Below are 22,130 nucleotides of genomic sequence, written 5' to 3'. Positions count from 1 at the left end.
TCACTAAGAGGCAAGGTAAACTTTCCCCAGCGAAAATCGAAAGTGTGATTAGCAACAGAATCCATCACATGATGCCCAAGATTTGCAGGTACCATAGCAATCCAACTGACCACATTATACATCTGGAGGCACATCCACACGAATACAGCACGCTTGACCCACCGCATCCAAACACAAAAAACAAATAAACCTTTCAATATATTCGGCCAGTTTAACACCACTGTGTCAATGAACTTCATACAAAGCTCTCTAAAAATACCATACACAATATTCTGTAAGTACAACATGGTGAAAGCTGTCGGTTCTCCCTGAGCAAACTGGAATTCAAACTATTCAGGCAATCTTATCAAACCACAGTCGTCGAGCCCCACGTTGGGCGCCAATAAATCTGTCGTGGTTTTGGCTGAATTTACCAAAACCGGACCGGCAGATGGCCCTTCCCCCCCCCTTCCCCCCCCTAAAAGAGGAGAGAGGAGGAGAAAGAGATAAGGACTGGACTCAGTGACGAATGGGAACTGGATTCCAGCTCTGGAGTCAGGAACACACGGATCGGGATCAAAGGCAGATGAACAGACAGAGTCCTCTCTGGACGTCGGCCATCGCAGGAAGGGGCTGACCCTTTGATCCCTCAGCTTTTATACTGAGCATGGGGCAGATGGGATGGAATACCCTAGTTGGTCAGGTTTAGGTCACCTGTCCTGTCCACTCCTCCCCACCGATGTGACCCCTCTACGTTTTTTCCGTTTCCGACCCTCTAAGGGGGCAAATAACGAAATTGGCTGACCTTGGTTGTTATAGCAATAAGTATAAGCAAGGGCCTCCCTGCATACCATTCCTTGGCATGGAGCACAAACATTGGTCTTATCACTCTGAGAACGAGCAGTTTTCTCCACAATATGCCGTTAATTTCAGAGAGTTAGAGGAGGCCTAGCTAGGATGTAAAGTTACAGAACAGAAAATTGGTTCGGTTTTACTTCAAACCGGGACACCCTAATACTCCCACCATCTGACAAAACACTATGAGGCCTGCCTGAGTCAGAACTGGTATCTTAACTGCTTTCCATTTCCAGCATTTCTACCTGAGGCAATGAGTTCCACAGCTTAATTTTACATTGTGCAACTTAAGTAGTAGCTTTCTTTTTGTTCAATCAGGGTCCATCACCTAGCATTTTCACTTGAAGCTGCTGTATTATGTGAAAACCACGGCATCAGGTTCAATTTTTATTTTACAGACCTTTGTGACAGCCGGTGTTCTCCTCCCTCTTCTCCAGTAGCCTTGATTTACTGAGTCTGTCACTCCGTGATGAAGATAACTCATAAATTTTTTAAGTTTTGTTGGTCTTTCCTTTCTTTCATGATATCTAGTAGCCACACCAGTCTGATGCCCCTGGAGGAGCAATGAGAAGCTCCATATTGCCCACACTAGAGGTGGTTGAATTCTGTATTGCCTGGCATGACTACTTTACCACGTACCAAGAAGCAAGGACGCATTTGACTAAGAGTATCTTGTTCAATGTGCCCATTTACTTTTTTCTGATGTTAATGAACTGCTCAAACATAATTCCACTCTCCTCCACATCACTTCAGCCTGGTTCTTAACACCACCGAGTTAAAAAAAAATCAGCACTGTTTAAAGATTTTAAAAGATATCAGAAACACATCTCATTAATAACTTGAAATGCCTGATCGCATTCTTGTAGTTCATGCTGCAAACATATCCCCAGGGGTCTTACCCAGCTTGACCTTCTTAATCATTGTTTTTCCTTCCAGCATTGATGCTCTAATTTCATAGACATCCATACAGACCAGCTACAGACTCAGAAACGCAGCATGTCACCTTTAAGGTCAGCAACAATAAGGTTGTAGTAGTGTTAGAGCCATATTCCCAGTTAATTTCTGACAGCAGTCTGGGTTCCCTCCTCTTGCTATTGTAATAGCACGTTGCATAGCATTTCCAGGAGTTACTCCACTTTGGACTTATTCCTTGTATGCTTGCTTCAGCTTGGTCTGAAGCTCATTAACATTATGCTCCATTCAGTTTGCATGTGAGAACAAGAACACATACATCGCAATGCATGATTTGGAAAGTTGTTTCCTGTGTCTATATACAGTGCCTTCTCTCAAATAGCAGCGCACAGGTTTGTTTTCTGAAATGTCTCTGCTTTTCTTAAGTATAGGCTGTTAGCACTTAATTTTTGTTGTCTTTTGTATGTCTTTAGCAGTTGGCATCTGTATCTTCTTACTTAAGAGATACTAGCATTGAAACATATTTTTTTTTTACAAAAAGAAAAAAAATATTTCTAAAATAAGCTGAAATAAGCAGAACATTTAGGTAAAGATGAGGGAATGAAAAAGTCAACACATTTGATTGTGAAGCAAATGTTCTTTCAGCAAGACAGTTCTAAATGAAAGCCAGCTACAAAACATCTGAATTACGCTTCAGAAAGATGGATTCCAAAGAATCCAACCTGGTCTTTAACTTTTTAATCCAGAAGGCCCCATATAAAAATAAAGCACATGTGTACTAGTTACAGAGGATACCCAAATTATCAGAATGCCAATCTCTGGAAACATGAAGCATTGCTTCAAAACTCGGATGCAAGTTAGGTGACGAGGTCACTAGCTCTCCTTTGCATATTATCAGACTCTGCAGTCTAAATTTATTTAAAAAATCCACAAAGCCTATAGAAGGGGCTATTGTTGAAGAGGCAATTGACTGCTGATACTTCTTCCTTACATGCTGGTTCTCAGCGCTGTTGGTGGGGTCTGCTATGAGCTAAACACATCACATGAGCTACCTTTCTTTTTTTTCAGCTGCTATACTGAATTAAAGGGGCCTAAAAATACATTGGATAATTGGATTGAAGCCAAAGAACACACGCCAACTAATACAAAGGCAGCTGCTCAGAAAGATGGGTCTCTCTCCCATGCTCCATTCTTTCCCTTGGCTCAACTTGAAAATACCAAGTGCTCAGCCTCTCTCCTGCTTTTTTAACCTTTCATGAGCTAGAAAGGAAACACCAAAGGAAAATAACCTCCTTTATGGGACAACTGCTCACTTTGGGAAGAGTAAGAATCAAGCTTTGGTGCATGATGGGCTGGTTAAGATATAAGCTGCTAAAGATAGCAAAATTTTCTTACAAACGCTTGAACTACAGAAGTCATTCCTGTGAGAGAGAAGTTGCCATGAAACTGTCCTCTCTTCAATACAAAACTCATTTCTCCATCTTGGATTTTTCTGACATTCTGCTATGATAACAGAAGAACCATATAAATTCATGTCGTCAACTTGCTCATCATAATCTTCTTGTTAAGTGCTTTAAAGGTATACTCATATTCCACTGACAGCCACTCAAAAATACTTCCTTATAATTCCATTAACATTCCAGGACCGTAAATGGATGTAATTTTCAGAAAACTGAATGTCTGCCAAGGAGTTTTGGATCAAAAAATATTTTAGTGTTTTTATTTCAAATTTGGCCCAAAAAAGTCCAACCAAAAAAAAAAAAGTCCGCTTTACCAGAACAGAAGAGTTATAAAGATTTCTTCCCAATCTCACACATACAAGTTTAGCAGAGATATAGAAGTATCAGCACAATAGCTAGGAAGTAATTGTTCATTTAAGGCATGCTGGACATACTGTATTAAAGTCTACAGAATTCAAGTTAAACCCTATGCAACTGGTTATCTTTTTTGTACTATAGAAAAATACACTTGCATGTAACTATTTAGTATGGAGTTCTTTTCAGCACCCATCCTTCAGAAGCTTGTGAGATCTTTAAATATGAAGATTTGTTTTCATGATGCTCACCACAGGATTTCTTTCAACATCACTTATGTTCTATCTCACAGTATCCTGATTTGAGGTAAAACAGAACCAATTTTCTTTTCAGTAATTTTACTTTTCAGTTAAGACTCTTCTAACTCTCTGAAATTAACACCATATTTTTCAGACAGTGTCTGCTTCCAGACTGATAAAGCCTGATGTTTATAGTGAATGCCAAGGAATGGTATGCAGAGGGGCTCTTGCTTATACTTACTGCTATAACAACCAAGGTCAGCCAACTTTGGTATATGACCTGTTGGAGGGTCAGAAGCGGAGGAGTGTAGAGGGGTCCCACCTGTAGGATGGAGTGCACAGGACAGGTGACTCAAACCTGACAAACAGGGTATTCCATCCCATCTGCCCCATGCTCAGTGTAAAAGCTGAGGGATCAAAGGGCCAGCTCTCTTTCTTCAATGGCCTGCATCCGAGGAGGACTCTGTCTGCTCGGCTGCCTTTGATCCTGATCCATGGGTTCCTGAATCCAGATCAGGAATCCAGTTCCCATCAGTCACTGAATCTAGCCTGGGACTTCCCCAGTGCCTGCCAGCAATATGACAGTCATCCTGGGAGCTCGATACTTGTTTTGTATATTTGGTATATATTTCATCATTTTTTTATTAATATCATTTGCTTTTTATTATTTTATTGTTAATATTTCATTCAAGTAGTTTAGTTTCTTTTTAACTCACAAGTCTGTCTCTCATTTTTCTCTCCTCTCCTCTGAAGGGAGAAGCTCTCTCTTCTCTGAGAAGGAGACAGGTAAAAGAGAGCATCTGTTGCTTGTTTTGGTGGTCAGCCCAGCCCAAACTACAACACGCATTTTTAGTATGATCTGTATTTCTCTCAAGGTTTTCTCCAGGTGTTCAGTCAAGAAAAACAACTTTTTTTTTTTTAATACTGTAGTCTTTAAGTCCAAAATGCATACAAAACCATGTATTTTCCTTCAAACTGTAAACTTGTTAAAGAATTAGTCTAAGCATGTCTTCACATTTATTTGGGCTAAGAGTAGCCATTTATCAGCCAGTACTTCACAGTTGGGCAATGTAGTTCCATACCACAATCCAATTCTGTACATTTCTTGTAATCTAGTATACACAACTGCAGCTTTTAACCTTTTTAACACCTAGAAGATTTAAAAACTGTAGACATACAACTTTTGCTGGTGTTGCTGAATAACTAGCTGATTATTAACTACTTAGTCAGTTGGCAGCTTCAAGTTTATCCATACACCCATAATACCAATTTACAAAAAACTGAGACACCCTGCAAATGAATACTCCAAGCATTTATAACTGGACACTGAGTTTCAGTGTAAAATTGTCAGGAACACAACTGCTGTTTTGTCCAAAGAGTTGGGTTTTGCTTTCTGGGGGGTTTGTTTGTTTGTTTGTTTAATACTCATTTTAGCTTTCAAGGTTTTATTTGCTATAAAGTTGGATCCAAACTGAGGAGTTCAATGATTTTAGTCACTACCATGGAAATATGACTAGACAGGCACAAGAAATTTCTTGGGTACTCTTTTTTCTTTTCTCTAAGCACACCACTGGTGACAGTTTTTCTAAATTTAGATATATACCTGGAACTAGAACCTTGTCTTTTCAAATCAGATCTCCTTTCACATTCTCCTTGGCATCCCTGCACAAAGATTAACCTACGTCCTCGTGCTGAAGAATACTCTTCAAAGCAGTGCTCTTGGAAGACAAATAATCTAATTCTGTAAAAATAGTTTTAATTTACTGTAAAAATTGGCACATCAATGAAAGATTCCTCTGAAAAGATTATATTCTTATGAAATGTAACATCTCTAAAATGTTTAAATTCTAAAAATTTCTCAGTTCTGAAGTGTATGCCACTTACAACTGCTCCACATCATCAGCGAAAAAGATGCAATGAGCAGGACGCAGCAGATTTCAGCAAGCACTAATACATAGTTCCAGTGCTTTTGATATTAATAGTTCTTCCCCAATAGCACCAGAGGTAATTGCTACAAACTAGTGCTGGTATTTAGTAACAGCAGGCATAATAGGGCTGAACTCATGAAAAACAAAGTAAATGTACTATCTAGTATCTTTTTTTTAAAAGGAAGTTAGGCTTTGAAGAGAAAAAAAATGCATATGCTTGGATAAAAGTGCAGATAGAGATATCTAGTCCCAGTCACACTGAAAGATACCAAACCCCACATGTAAATCACCTATGTAACATGAAAAAAGCTATATATCAAATGCTTGCAAATAAAGTGTCAAAGCCAACAACGAAAATATTGAAGTGTTTCTACTTGCTAATTGTAAAGATTTTTAAAAGTGCCAGATAATTCACTCTTAATTTAAAAAATAGAAAAATACGAAAAACATTTAGTTTAGTAAATGAAGAAAATCTAGAACAGTGCAATGTGAATTACAACAGTAATTCAGTGGTTTTTTCTAGTTAAAGGCATTATTTCGGTACATTTTAATGTTTTTTCAGTGCAATGTGATTAAGCCTTACTCAGACGATGGCTTTCTTACTTAGGACATGCTATTGTGAACACTTGGCAGTGCAAGTTCATGCTATCCAAGTATAACATAAGAACTGAGTGGGGGGGGAGAAGAGGTGGAACAAGGGATATATCAGAAAAAAGTAACAAAGCTGATTGTCACATTTTGAAACTATCTTTTTAGCATGTAAATATTTAAAGTTATTCATAAATAGAAAATTTACTAAACTCATAACCACTATAAAAATTTGCCATTTTCAACTTACAAATCCAACATGTGCATGTAGACATCTGAACAGTAGCTTACAAAGCACATTCTGAAGGCAAACAACACAGCAGTATACAGCCCTGTTCTCTCCTCATATGCATTTCTTGAAACAAATTTCTCAGCCAGCCTAATCTGAAATACAAACATCTTGAAAGGTTATGACCATTAAGGATTTTAAGCCACTTATTCTGTTTTCTTTGCCTGTCTTTTCTTAACACCATCACGCTGCTGTTCAGAAGAAGACCGGTCACAGACTGAAGAGCCATTGGGAGATGTGGCACCTTCACCCTTCACTTTGGATGGCGTCTTCTGCAAGCCAAAGAACATATGGCCTAATGCAGCCTCAATGGGGGCAAACGGAGAAGTTGTGGATCTTGTCAACATCATTGTTACCTATGAAGAACAAGGATAAAGTTACAACAAAAGTTTTAATGACTTCACAATGACTGAAAACAAGTTCAAAGCTGAATCAATGTATGGCATTTCTAACTTTCTACACATGCATGAGGCCACGCCACCAAGAACATAAATGTTCATTTTAGCTTGGGTTGATCGAAGACTGCTTTTCTTTCTGACCTACACTCTTCACACAGCTATACACAAACAATGCGCACAAAAAACTTGCTATGTAAGTTTATCAAAATCATCCTTAGAGTAAACTATATTTGATGTCATACAACTAAGGTGAAGAGCAACATTTACGTATAAGCTTTTTACTTTGCTCAAACTGAAAATCTGTAAACAAGGCAGCTAGTTCCATTTAAATTGAAAAACTGCAATGTGTAAGCACCTAAACATATATATGTACAGCTGGACCTTAGTTAAGAATTCCAGACAGCTATACTCATTCCATAAAGTTGAGGTTGGCAACAGAATTAGCTGGAAATTCCTTAGAATACATTACTTGGAATCAGGATAGAAAAAGCTGTTGTGTAGATCCAGGTACTGGACAAGTTTATATTGCAAGAGTTTCTACAGTTTTCAGAGACATGAAACGTTTCTAAAACAAGACACTACTACAGGACTGTGCCAGACCCACAACTGTTGCTTTATTAGTTAAGTTGACGGTCAAGCTCCCAATTGTCAGGATGATCATCAGTTTAAGAATTTATTCACTTCACTGAAGCCTGAGAGCCAGCTTCTGAAGACAGCTGTACTGTCTTACTTCCAGAATAACATTCCTTTTCTCCTCCATTCTCAGCATCCCCAGTCCAAAAATGCCTTTACTGGTTTAGGCGGAGAATTGTGAGCATCAGCTTCAAGTCTTGGCTCCCTGAAGCAACATCTCTAGAGTGAACTTGTCAGCTACTTCACAGAAAGCTGACTGGCAACCACCACTTTAAGACATTCTCTAGTCTGTTGAACAGCAGCTCAGAAGCTCTTAAAATTGCCAGACTTCTGCTAACACAGAGACTACACTTCCTTATTAGCTAATAATCCTGAAGACAGGCATCATCCTGGAAATGAACAAGACTGGAGGGATTAAAGGATTCAACAGAGAAGTAGTATCTATTTTATTATAAAAGTAGATACAGCTACTTCGAAATGGTTTTGACACACTTTCTCTTTCCACCTGAACATTTATGTTGCAAACACTTTAAGCTAGATGAGAACCTAGCTGGCTTGTTTTGCAAACCCACAGATGACTGCACAGGTACAAGGAAGGCATTAAGTAGCTAGCAAAAGGCAGAGAACCAGAGAGTTTCTTTCTACAAACATAAGCTTTGTCTGAAATTATCAATATATAAGCCTGGCATATCAACTCTTGGGTGCCAAAACTCCCAATTTTTTATTTTTATTTTTTCTTTACATACATTGAACAGCATTATTAACAGAATAGGTCTCCTGTTCCGCTCATGTATAGAAGGCTAAACACAGGCTTTAGACTTAATTAGATCTGGCCTTCCTATCCAGAAGCACACATTCAAACTTGTGGTAGAATATTTGAGGGTATATTTTTTGCTCTAAAATAATGAAATAAAATATATTTTGTTATTCAGTTATTCACAACACCTTCACATTCTTACCTTAGAGACCACAAGAAAGATGGTGTATAAAAACATAAGGTTGTGTCTTGCTATTGGCAAGTATTGGCTGTGTTGCAGGGTGAAAAGAACTGCTCCTATCAAAGTTACCTTCACAGGGCTGGAAATCAAACAAACAATGTTAACTTCTATTCTCCACTCCATAACAAAAGCTGTCATGGCCTGAAAAGCAATAAATGTTCCTAGCATGCTATAGAAATATTTCTGAATAGAACTAATGAAAACCTGTGGTAACAGTTACAAGGTCCAAAATCTATTTATTATTAAACTAAGATTTTCACTTTATATAGTATTACTATGCTTTCTGTCCATAGTATGGATAAGTATCCAGTTCAGCACTACTTTACACACCCAGCAAATTCATTTTTGACAAATCCTCCTCAAATCAACACCTCTATTCAGACTCTATACATCAGCTTGCTTCCCTTCTTCCTCTCCCAATATATCTTACTGAAGAGTTTAATCACAAAGCTCGCACTGCTCAGAATGGACTTAAGAATAAATTCCTCTCCTGTACGCCAGATGGTAGTTACTCCAAGGACTTGCTTAAGGTGTTGAAGAACAACCTAGTCCAAGTCTCAGTCCACTGTCACACTCCACCAGTTCTAGGGTTGTAGTCAGCTTATACTTGATTTGAGCCAGACCTATATTACCAAGTTTTTCCAACATAGCTGTGTTGACTTGAGGCACACAAGATTTACACCTTCTAGCTATCTTCATTGTGGTAGTAAATCCCTCAATAGGTATGCAGTCAGAAAACACGAGAACTTTGGTCAGTTATCTCAAGTTATCTGAAGAAAGAGCACTAATATACTGGCAGAAAAATTGTGTGCATTTCTTAATCTGCCTCTACTTGTGACATTCCTGTTATCACAGAGCATCTAGTGTAGACAAATTCTTCAGAACCTTTTCAGTAACTCAGAGATTTACTGCATCAACTTCCTGCTTAGGAAGTCCACAAACCAACTCTGTGTATACAGGCATCTCATCCATTTCCAGAAAGTTTTATAAATTTAACTTTGTAACCAGCTTCATATTCTGAAGTTTTATATATTAAACAGAATTTTAAAAATACTTTTTGAGTTACTTTAAGCAATATCCACCATGGAAAAGGAGAATATATGCAAGCGCTGCCACGGTCAGTAAGCACTGCTCTAGTGTTGCACCTTTAAGTACAGTGTTATTTGGGTTTACAGTGCTATTATTGACAGTGACATCTTTCTTCTGGAAGGTTGCTTTGAAGACTGCAGCCACTCAGGCACTGACTGAGGGAAAGAAATTCTAAATATCTGGAAATTCAGAAAAAGCCAAGAACTAACATAAGCCCTAAAAAGTTGAAATGTTTCCAAAGGGAAGGCTACAAATTTCTCTTTTGTATTCTCTGTTGCTAAGAGTGGGAGCAGAAGAGCAAGTTGCAAGAGCAACTTTAAAAATAAATAAATATTATTTCTAAAGACCTGAGAGCAATATCGGAAAGACCAAACAAATTTTAGGAAACTACCACAGTGAGCTTATCTTACAACAGTACCTTATGGCTTTCTAGCCTGCCTCAGTTCTCCTTTTACTGTACAGACTAAACTGGGAGCCATGTAATATTCCCATTCTCTCCTTCTGCAAGAGAAGTAACACTTCCTACCTTGCAGTGCATTTTTGCTATATTGAATACCCAATTTGCACCTTCCCAAATAATTGATATCTATGGAGGAAAACAGTACTGGCAGAGAAAAAAAGAGGGATGACACTCCAAGGCAGCCATCTTAGTGACACTCAGAACACGCAGCAAAACGCAGGCTTCACTTGTATACTGGTGGTACCACTGTCCCTTCATTCTGGATAGGAGACCATGTCCCTGTAAGACAAATTGAGTAAATACTGCTTTCCAGGAACTTCCTGCTGACTCAATGCTGCTGTCTGCCAAATAATTTTTGATGACTTGTCTTCACATTTGGCGTTCTTGTACTGTGAACCTAAAATGATTAAAACCAATCTTCCATAAGATACACACCAAAGTATTGATTACCAACATTTCCTATGGATTTTTATTTTTTTTAATCTGAACCACCAGAAGTGAGTGTCAACACACGTAGTTAGCGAAACAAGCTAATATGCTGCAGTCTTGTTTAAAAAAAAACTTACTAGGACATCTTCAGTAGCTCATTGGTTTCAGGTTTCCACACTCCTCTCACCAGCTGCTCAAAGTTGGAAATTAGGCCACCACCAGCTCCTGAAATTGCAGAGAGTTTATGATAAGCACCAGCTGACTGCTACCACTAGAGAACAACCTATTATTGCTCCCAGCAAAACTCATTACACCAGGTGCCAAATGTGGCACACAAAGCTCAGACTGAAAGAGATTAATCCAATCTTCTATATGTGCATGGCTTGAGCAACTAGCATGAAACCTCAGAGGTTTAATTACTTAGCAAGAACCTCAGGTTCACCTTTAAGTCATAGCATCTGAACTGATTCACTCGTCACCACAAAGAAATGCCTGAATTGCCGCAGTAAGTCTCCAGAGAGGCTTATAACACTCCTTCCTTCATGTTGTCATGTAAGTACAGTGTCTCTCTAAAGTACGAGGACCCTCTGTGAGAAAAAGTGGATATATATTTTTACATTAAAAGAAGGCAAGACATAAGGAGGTGTCAGACACTGGCCAATGAGACTAATAGGTATCATAAGCTGGGAAGATAATGCATTAGACCATCATATTAACATGTGTTGTTTCACAAGGAGAACAGAACCAAGCAAATAGAAACAAGAGCTGCACTAATACTTTCTGAAATGGTTCTAACGGTGTGACTATAAATACAGCTGCTAGGAAGGTATCTTCCAGAGTCATGCTGCAAACAGCAGACAGGCAAGAAGACTCACTCCTGTGTTTAAAATCAACTAATGGTTGCAACCCAAAAAGCTAAGAAAATAAGTTCTCCTCTTCAGCCACATGCAAGGAAAAAAGCTCTGAGGAAATATGCTGTTGGAAAGTTTAGTAATAGCACTGAAGCTACACAGGAGATCTATTTCTTGATTGCCATCAACTGCCCATCCTACAAGTACTTGCAAGACCTTCTGAAGGGGTAAGATGAAACTTCCCTCAAAGTAATTCAATCTCCACCCATACAGAAAAACTGCTGCACAGGCTTTTCCCTTGAGGGGATAACAGACCGTATTAGGACTATCATATCCAGCACAGCAAGGAATGGTGCTACAGTTATGCTGAAGGGCTAGCCATTTAAATACCACTCCAAAACATCACAATCCATCAGAGCAAGATGTTATGCATGTTACCTCTGGCCCAGCCCACAGCTACCATGACAAGCCAGGCATCTTTGAAGTGACTGTTTGCATGTGCAATGCCAGCCGTTATCTTCCAAGTCCGAGTCACTTCTTTCATTCCTGCAACCAGAAGCCGAAGAGGCAGAAAGGCAAAGCACCGGTAGAATATGTCTCGTGGGCAATAAAACACAAGATACCTAAAAATCATGAGAAAAGACATTAGCAGCATTCAAAAGTTCTTACTAAGGAATTCACTTTCTAATAACCTTTAGAGGTACTTTTGGAGTATGACTAGCAATGCATGAGATACTACAGATAACTCACTGTCTTGTATGGTAGATACATTAGAATAAATTTGAAATTCTTTTGAGCGTGCTTGAGCTCTTGCACCGAAATCATCAAACTTTATTTGAAATTGTTCTTACTGTCTCATTGTCCCAGAGAAGAATCCATTGAAGTACATGAGAAACAGCTTTACATTTTACCAACTGTTCTACAGCTTACATATCATGTTTTTATAATTCAAATTATTAAATTAGTATCTGACTGACTTTGTGTGGTTTGGTTTTTTTGTGGGTTATTTTTTTGATTGGTTGGGGTTTTTTTTGGTTTTGAGGGGGTTTTTTATAGCATTACAACAGGGTGGTAAATTACATGCTGACACTATGCTTTCATACTGATAGGTACGTAGAATTATGTAACTGCAGCAAGAATGCCTCCACTAGTTAGTATCATGCCAGATGAAATGCACAGCTATTTTCAAACACATTTCACATCTTAGTAACCATCAATTCTAGCTTTTCCAGCTTGCCAATTATAAGCACATTTCTTTTTTCAAAGTGTTGAAAGCACAGTACTCAAAATTTATTATCTTTTATCAACTTGCTTTTAAAGGAAAGTAAAGATGGCTAACAATGAAATCCTAAACTGATACTAAATTTTAAAAGATTAGATTATAGGGTGTTATATTGTATTTCTTCAATCATAAACAAAATTCAGTTCTTGCAGAGAAATCAAAGGTCTCAAAAAAAAATAATCAAGACTAAGTATCTAGATTATTTCACCACAGGAATAAGAGAGTAACAACTAAATAAGAGAAGAGAAAGCCTTTCAAAGATAAGAAGGGTACTTTTTCATTTTCTAAAAAAAAAAAGGATACTTGCCTGTTGGTTTAGGCTTCTGAGCTCAATCCTGTCTACCAAGGATTTCTACAGGCTGTAGCCTTCTCCTGTTTACTCAGGCTGCAAGGCAGAGACCTCTCACATCTAGTTTACTTCACTGGAACTACTACCAGACAACATAACTAGGAATAGTCATGCTTCATGGTTAGAGATTAGAAAGCAGGACAGTACTCATTGGAATTATTTTTTTTTGTTTCATTGTGCGTCCTTGTCCCCCCTGCCCTCCAGAAAAAAACATGCTTATCCTTTAGAGCAGAATGCCAGGATGTTTTCTCCACAGAAAGGCAAAGTTTAGCTGAAGCCCCGTCCTAGTTATACCTTTGCTTTTGCTGAAGTGGATATAGTACCTTGCCACTGCAAACTTCTAAAGCTTCTTCTCTTCAAGACCTCCCAGAATGGTGCATGCAATAACCTATTTCTCCCATACAAGGGAGAATAACCTATTTATTAATGTATTGGAATTTACATTAATAGCTAAGTACTAGTCCAGTGTTTAGTTTTAGCTCTACTCATATTCCTTCCATTTTCTGCTTCTGTAAATTTCATTGCCTTCGTATGCAACTAAGCTTCAGTTTATATGAATGCAGAGATATACAGAACATGTATTTTAATTGAAACTGCAAATAGCCATTTAAGCCATGTACTCAACAGACAACACCACCCAGAATTAATTTACAATTGCAGAATGTGGGTTTAGGACACCAAGGAACAGGTAACTGGATTGGACCTTGCATTGCTACCCCATCATGGCATTTTTGCCTGTAATTTCTGCTAGCAGCACTTGCTAACAGTAGATGTCGCTGCCCTACAGACTATTTAGGAGCATTTCTCAAGCGTAGCACAATCCCTTTTGTTTTCCAGTTTCATGCACGGCTTGGGGAATTTCATTTCACATGATTTGCAACTGAGAATTAAAGTCCTTATACTCATGAAAAGAGAACTCTGTAAAACTGGGGGCTTAAAAGGTTTCATAACATTCACAGTTCCTCATTAAAACCTCATTTTGTTTGTGCACTGCAAATCACATTTGACCACGTTAAGTTCAACAGAAATCACGCTCAGTTACATGTACTCCTAACTCCTGTAATTTGTTAAAACAAGCAGTCATGTTGCTCGCATCAGACGAATATGAACCATGAACAGATTCTATAAGCTTTATTAGTACTGCACTAGTTATCGCACATCATTCATTTCACTGATTGGCATAAATGAAATATTTCTGCATCTTCCATTGCAAGTTGAAGACCACAAGACTAATATATAGATACACATAGATAGATACTTACTCTCATTTTAATTAATTTGCAATTATAAAACCTAATGGGCTACAAGGAACTGATACTAAAGGATTTCAAGCAGATAATACTCTTCTAAGAGAGGAAATGAGATTTTTAAATTTAAAAACACAAGGCTCCTCACAAAGTTTGTAAGATTTGAGGGTGTCTTCAAAGATCACTTTCTGTAACAAATGAACTCCACCGGAAGGCCATATTTATATGAAAATAACTCCAGTGCTTTTTTTGAATTCCAAACCAGGCCAAATTGCTGCCTCATTCACACACCAGACTTTCCATTCAGCTCTCTGCTGTGTTCCACTACAACACCCACCCATTTGTGAAAGGGCAAATTAGAGAAAAAACAAATGATGTCAGGAAGCAGAAACTAGAGGACAGGAAAGAAGATCCGTGTCCTAGATCCTCAATTACAGAGAAGTTAAAATCCCTCACATCAGTCAGGTTCTGGTCTTCAAGAGCTACCACTGAAAAGCTTGACTACTTTTACGACTTCCCTATATCCAGAAAAGCAGTAACTGAAGTCCACTTTATTCCAAAATAATATTTCATCTGCATGACCAGGAATAGACTAGTCTACTGACTGAGCATTTCATTATATAACAAGAGTTGCTCTTACAAGCACTTCATTCCTACAGAAAAGGATCATAACAGCTATTTTGCTGCGGTGACTTTCTGGTTGAAGAGACAGCATCAAAATTCATAACATTTTCAAATTAAGATTTTGATTTACATGGAAGCTTGATGGTACACTCTCAGTTTACAGAAAAAGTATAGCTTCCTCAGAACCAATACTACTAATCTAACTCAGTTGTGGCTGCTTACCAGACTGAAGATGCCAGTAGAATATTTGTGTCCTTTGCCAAAAAGGCTATGGGAGGTTCTGCAAGCATCAACGAAGACAAAACTGAACCACCAAAGCAGTAAAGCATAGCACTAAACCAGCAGGCAATTGGACTTCGGACTGACACTTCCACAGCTCCTGAAACAAAGGGGAAAGATGCATAAATAGAAATACACATTTAAGAATCACATCATGTTTTGTAAGACAGTAATTTTCAAGTCATGCAGTCCCATGTTGTTCCTTTAGGTAATGAAAAAATCCTACAGAAATTTGTAGGCTTTCACAGGAAAAGTCTTCAGAAATACAAACTTCAGAGTACCATAAATGAAGCATATGCTACCTAAATAAAAGTGAAAGACTGACATTGTGTTCCCTGAACATCTTCTGTGGGTTGGTTTAGTGTAAAGAAAAAGCTTTCAGAGCATGGCTGAGAGGCGTCATTGTTAATAATCTGGCATAGATATACAGTTGCTTTCAAATATGTATTAAAAATACACAAGTGGCTTAGCTGACCTAGACAGGAATGGTACTGGTAACTTTCAGTGGGTTATTCTACAAATTCCATTTGTGCTTTTGAGCATTTATGAATTCAAGGTCACTCTTTTTCCTCATAACGCCCTGCTAACTATGTTTCCTAACCAAAATGAAAGCAGCATCCAAAACAAGTATTAAATAGTTTCACCTGCCATCCTGAATAGAGAAAAAAGGTTACCTGAAGCCATAATAATACATGTAATTTCCCTTCTTATTAAAAGGTTCGCAGTTTGATTTATTTTGTTATCTTTAAAATTATTTATCCCTTTTAAATTGCAACTGAACTACGCCAAAAGACTATTCAATATCAAAAGATTATGCTGGAGGTAATAGGAAGCCTTAACCAGTTTCAGGGGAAACAACACTTTATCAAAGCCAGAAATATCCTCAAGTAGTTGTTTTGACTAGTTCTTTCCACTTCAAAAGTCCAGTGTTGCCTAAGCTTCCCCTTTACACGGTGCAGAGCTGTTTGCCTGAAATAGTTTAATTTTCCATAGTTCAAAGGCTGAAGTTCACAAAAGCAAAGATGAAACCTGGTATCTGTCCCAAAATGAAATTTGGCATGTTCACAATTCAGAGGAGAAGCTTTTGGTGTTTCAGGCACTTCTATGGGAAAAGAAGCTTCTTACTGCAGATGAAAAGCTCAAATGTATCAAAGAGAATATAGCACTCTCAATATAATTCACTTTATACAACAGTATTAACAAGATTGTTCCAGTTTTAGTGCTGGTACAGCTATCACATATCCCAGCACTATCTAAATTCCCACATAACAGCCAATTTATAAAAAGGAGCACTACTAAGTATTATGGAATGTCTGAACATAAAATAATTATTTTTTTTAACTAATATATAATATGCAGTATTTTCGATACTGCAATAGCTGGTGTTCCAAGTCTGTTATGCTCTACTTTGTTATTGCGTATTACCATTACTCCAAAGTAGCCACCAATTAATGTTCATGTGCATAAAATTAACAGGAGAAAATTCTAAGACTTGCTAATGTTACTTAAGAGCAAAAGTGAAAACATAAACTGGGCCACTACATCCAGATCCCATACAACTGAATGCGGACCTATTTTCACCAACATATTTGAAAAGGGTAAGACACTTACAGAATATTAATGGTTTGTGCTTACTACACTGAGGTTTCCTCATTAAAAAAGTATCTAAAAATGCTGACAGCCATTGCATTCAGAAAAAAAATTATGCAAAATTGTATTAGGTAGACACTCACTGGTCCAAATGAATTACAGTAACTTCCTTCCCACATACTATTATTCTCTTGTTTTAATGCATAGCCTCATTAAAAGTATTACTGTACACCTACTTTAGCATGAAAGGACTGAATTCCTTTTCTTGCAACAAAGTAACACCCTGCTCCCACTTTTGGCAGTAGTCTCTCTGTTGAGTAACTCCACTAAATGCTGCCATAGCATTATAGCACGAAGTGACCACGTAGAGAAGAAACATCCCAAACTTTACATGTCAGTGAGAAAACCCTGCTAACAGAGGGAGCCGCTGTAAGTCAGAAATCACTGGGGAGCACGTGCTGGAACTGGGGAGTACTGCTTAACAGATCACCTGTTGCATTATGTAAAAACTTTAACTCCTGGACAGACGTAATACAGAATGTAATCTGCAGAGTAATCTGATCTTGGAGCGAGACTGGTAACCAGATCATAACAGGAGGTTCCACGTCCAAGAACTGCTGGCCTCCAGGCTGGGTTTTTAAAAAAATAAAAATCTTACACCTTGGACATTCATCATCAGGTGGGTGTGCACCAACCTCTCTTTCATTAGCATCAAGTTTCTCACTTTGCATTAGCAGAGAAGTAATCATTTTAACATCTTACCAGTGGCCTTCATCAGAATATCGACCTCCCTCCCCACAAAATGCAGCATGACTGAGAGCTAGCTAACTGAAACCCAGCTGCTTCTTCACTTCCGCAGGTGTTCAGATTAATAACATAACAAAAGGAAACCATTCCAGGTGCTGTTCTTCATGCACATTGACTGCAGTCAGTGAAACAAAGCTAGTAACCACCAGTTTTAAGGAAAAAAATGGAAGATTCTCATGTATCAGGTTTGAAAAGGCTTAAATTGATTTCTGTTATACTTTTGACATCATTGCTTCTAGTTCAACTTCCCTTCTTTCCTACATACTTCGTGAAAATATTTTCATGACTTTTCAATTCCTATACTAAAGGCCAAATAAAAAAGCACTTTTAAACATAAAATGTAAAGAAATATTGGAGTTGTTTATTTAGGTATCTGTTCTCTTTCTGAATCCACTCTTGTGCCTTTCAGCAATCACCACTTCTCTACTCTTACCTTCTCCCACAACTAACAATAAGTGGATTCCAGTTTTGAGGACACATACAGGAACCACTATTATTATTACTACCAGATAGCCCTCTTTGAGCAAGATCCACAACAAAGCATTTACATATCTTCATTAAGCTACTAGGTGTAAAAGTACAAGAGACTGGTAACTCTGCTGGAATTCAGAATTTTTTTTTAGTCAACATTAGAATTTTCTTGGCTCAAATACCAGTATTTAACAATTCATACCTGCTTTCTAACAAGGAATATACCCAACACAGAAGACAATGAGCCAAAAATTGCTGATACTAATTTAAAGCATGTCTTGGCCTTGCTACCTAAATAACGAATGGGATGTGACCTTTCAGAAAACAAACTCAACTTTAAGTGGGTCACATGTTTTCAAACAAGTGCTCGTTTATATTTGTCCTCTGATGCATCCTGTAAACTAATGAGGCATCATACAGCCACGCAGAGTATGATCTGCCAAAAGGCCACTAGTCCTGCAAACGGTATATTCTGGAAAGTAAATATAAGGTTTCAAAATGCAAGGACTGTTGTTGAACGCAGTTTTAAATGTTGTTTCTAGACACTAGTAATAAAAAAACCTCACCAGCAAACTATTTCTGTCAGTATGGTAAGATCTGCTTTAACCTTTCCAACGTGTTTCAAAGGGGCAATCAGGAATACATACTACACACACCTCTAAAGAGCAAACCAGAAGGCCTTGTGGAAGTTTTTCTAGCACCTCTATTCAACTATATATGTAATGAATTAGGCTAAAGGATTTAAAGAGTCAGATTTAATTTAGTAAAACCATGTCAAAAAACAGTTCTCTTCAAATAATTAGAATCATGTCATAGAGAACTTGCAAGAACTAAACCAGCACATTCCTTCCAAATATTACACATCCTCGGTCCTCAACAACTTTTGCTATCCCTCCACCCCAGGAAAAGAAAATTGCCAGTTCTACAACTGACTGGAGTCACAATTGAGCAATTCTTAAGGAAACCCAAACATAGTAACCAAGAACTCTCAGTTTAACAGATGTGGAAAGCAACATGTTGGTTGTCACTGCTGTAGTTCTCACAAGAGAGCAAGAAAATCTAATTAGAAGGACTGCAAAGTCCCAGTTGGTGTGTGCCCATCAATGATGCAAATACTCACACTGAATCTTATTTTAAGTGCAGGGGGGTGGTATTTTCATGAGACAGTAATGTGGGATAAAACAAACATGTCTCTGACTTGACCACATACTTCCTATACCATCAGCCACTTGAGGTTACCCAGTTATTTCCCTTTAATATTGCTACTGTTTAAGTTTCCAAAAAGAATACATAGTAATGCCTGCAGAATATTAACCAATGGTAATATATCCATCCTGAGCAGTTAATAATAACTGCTATTTCAGCTATGATTTACTACTCAGTTCAAACTGCTTGCAAGTGAGCAACAGACCAGCATGCCTGCAGCCTGAACTACAGTTATTAATTCAAAGTATCAGAGGATATTAAAGAGCTCTGAACTTTCTACCTATTAAGCCAAGAGAAAAAAACAAACAGTGCAGATCTGACCAGACTTCTGACAGTGCTGCCATTCTCCAGAAGTGCTTTCTCACTAAAGCTATGCTAATGCCAGCAAAAAAGAGAGAGATTCCTTTCTTCCTGGTGTTTAAATCCGTGTGCATTCCAGAGGAAAGTTTAAAGATAGTGCATGACAGTGTCAAATACCTTTAGACAGACAGTTCCTTTTTGAACGGAAGAGTTGTATTGAACAATGCCACAAGTCTGCACCCAGAAACAATTTTAGCAGTAGTAACAAAATTTGGTGAAGATGCTAGCATACGTAAGCATTTTATATCAGTCCTCACAGTTTGCTAAGTGCACTTACGTGGCAGAAGTAAAAATTCATCTTGACACTTTTAGGAAGGGACCAAGAAACAGCTCTCACTAAACTAACAATACAGAGCTTTAAAAATCTGAAGCAAGCAAAGCTCCTAAATCTGCACTATAATCCTGAAAGCCAGCTTAGTTTTCTACATGGTTATCAGGTGGGACGCAGGGTTTCTGTCAATGTTCAAAGTTACTCCACAAGTAGTTACTCTAAATATTAAAACAAGGCTAGTCTCTACATTTGTGACAACTGAAAACTAGGCTTGGGGTTAATGATCACAGTGCAAAAGATTTTCTAGCCAGAGTATGTAAAGACTGAAGTGTCATCACACACAGGCATACGAAATTCAGAATCCTGCTACTGGGGGTGAAAAATTTCCCTAATTTAACTTTACTATCTATGGCTACAAAGTGAAAAGTCACTAGCACACAACCTACACATTAGATTCCCAAGCTATGTTTCCTACCAAACAGAATTGCCTTAACAGCTTCCTGCACAACCAGGGCGTGTGAAGGATATAAACTCATCAGGAGAGCAGCTCTCCGCTCACCTCTCAGATGTAATACCTGAGAGCAAGTCCTTGGCCTGTGATCTGCACTCCTTATCTGCACAGAATTATGGAATGGTTTGGATTGTAAGGGACCTTTAAAAATCATCTAGTCCAACCATAAACCTAAGGTGAAAGGGCTCAGCCCTTTTATTCTTGGGGCTTTTTAAATTTTGAACTGCAAAATGGTTTTCAACAAAACTCCTAGCTGATTTCACCAGTGCCTCTAGTTCTGAGAAGGCAAGAAAAATTCAGTTGGGCGCTTCCCATGCGGTTTCTGCAGCCTATCAGCCATTATCTATTGCCAGACAGCCTAGTGGGGACGGCAGATGATCTTATTTGCACACTTGCCGAAGTGCTTGGAAGGAACGTGTGGATTTTGATGCAAGACGAGCAGGTGGCAGGGGCAGAGCGGGGAGAGGCATGGCATTGCCCCCCAGCAGCACCTGGGCAACACTTCAGTGCAAAACCTGCAGCTTTTGCACTACGGGGCTGCCGTTTCAGAGGCCTCGAGCAGCGCTGACAAATCTCTTACGGTGCCAAACGGCGCACAAGTGACACCTGAGATTTTGTGGGAGTACACGCAGGAACGGAGGTTCAGCCACTCGCCGTCATTAAAAACAAACAAAATCCCAAAGTAGCGGGTGAGGAAAAACCCCAACAACTCTCTAACACTTTGCAAGATGGGCGGACCTGGAAGGAAAAGACCCCCCCAGATGCTCTAACACCCTATCCCGGGCGAGACACCTGCAGCTCCCGCCGAGACCCAGCGGCAAAGCCCAGGCAAACGCCTGTCACCCCGGGTCCCGCCCGGCACCCCTCGTCCCGGCACCTGCCCCGCTCCCGGCACCCCCGCTCCCCTCAGGCACCCCCCGCCATCTTGCACGGCGGACACCCATGCCCATCCGGAGCTGGGGCGGCCGGCGGCAGGGGGCTGCCCGGCCCCCGCCTCCGGCTCCGGCTTGGCCCAGCGAGGGGACGGGGGAACACGGGCAGACGACTGGGGCACAGGGCGGGGGGGACAGAGAAGGGGCTCCGTCCCACCCCGCCACCCGCCCCCGCGGCCGCTCACCCCGCTGCTCCTTCAGCGCCATGACGGAGGCCACATAGTGCGCCAAGTCGAAGAAGGGGAACATGGGCAGGCGCGAGAAGAGCACCGGCACTTGCCACAGCTCCATGGCCGGGCGGCGGCGGCGGGACGAGGACCGGGAAACGGCTGCCCCGCGCGGCAGCGGGCGCCCCAGCGGTAGCTTGGCCCCTGCCGGCCGCCGTCAGCGGCGGGGCGGGGCGGCCGCCTCCCTTCAGGCGGCCGCGGGCGGGCAACGGCTGGAGGCGGCGGCGCGGCGGGTTCTCTCAGGGAGTGCAGGGCGCCTGCAGCCGCGCTCCCCGGCCGCCTTGGTCCCGCTGGGCCCTGCCGAGACCCCCCCAGGCCCTGAGGGGTGTTCCCGCTGCCGTACTTGCTCGGGGCGGTTGGGGGTAACGGCGGGCAGGAGCGGGCAGTGTCTACGGACCGGTGGGGGGGAGGGTCGGTGCCCGCTCGGCGGGCCTGGGCCGGCACCGGCGAGGTGTTCCCTTCGAGGCTATCTCGCTGCGCCGCGCCCCGCCGGCTCGGCCGATTCCCTTCCC

At 40.0% G+C, this 22,130-nt stretch overlaps 1 protein-coding gene across 1 annotated transcript; it reads right to left on the bottom strand.

Moving 5' to 3' along the window:
* Positions 1 to 4,694: 4,694 nt before the first annotated feature.
* TMEM38B (transmembrane protein 38B) lies at positions 4,695 to 21,768 on the bottom strand. The gene is made up of 6 exons (XM_074166372.1): positions 21,577 to 21,768; positions 15,187 to 15,343; positions 11,901 to 12,085; positions 10,749 to 10,836; positions 8,595 to 8,712; positions 4,695 to 6,960 (listed from the first exon to the last, which is right to left on the bottom strand). Exons 1-6 carry the CDS (start codon positions 21,680 to 21,682, stop codon positions 6,751 to 6,753), a joined length of 864 nt encoding a protein of 287 aa, XP_074022473.1. The 5' UTR covers positions 21,683 to 21,768; the 3' UTR covers positions 4,695 to 6,750.
* Positions 21,769 to 22,130: the final 362 nt, after the last annotated feature.

Source organism: Numenius arquata, chromosome Z, assembly GCF_964106895.1.
Source record: "Numenius arquata chromosome Z, bNumArq3.hap1.1, whole genome shotgun sequence".
In the NCBI taxonomy this organism is placed as follows: domain Eukaryota; kingdom Metazoa; phylum Chordata; class Aves; order Charadriiformes; family Scolopacidae; genus Numenius; species Numenius arquata.
Note: the sequence above shows the minus strand (reverse complement) of the source record. Positions and strands in the feature narration are given on the sequence as shown.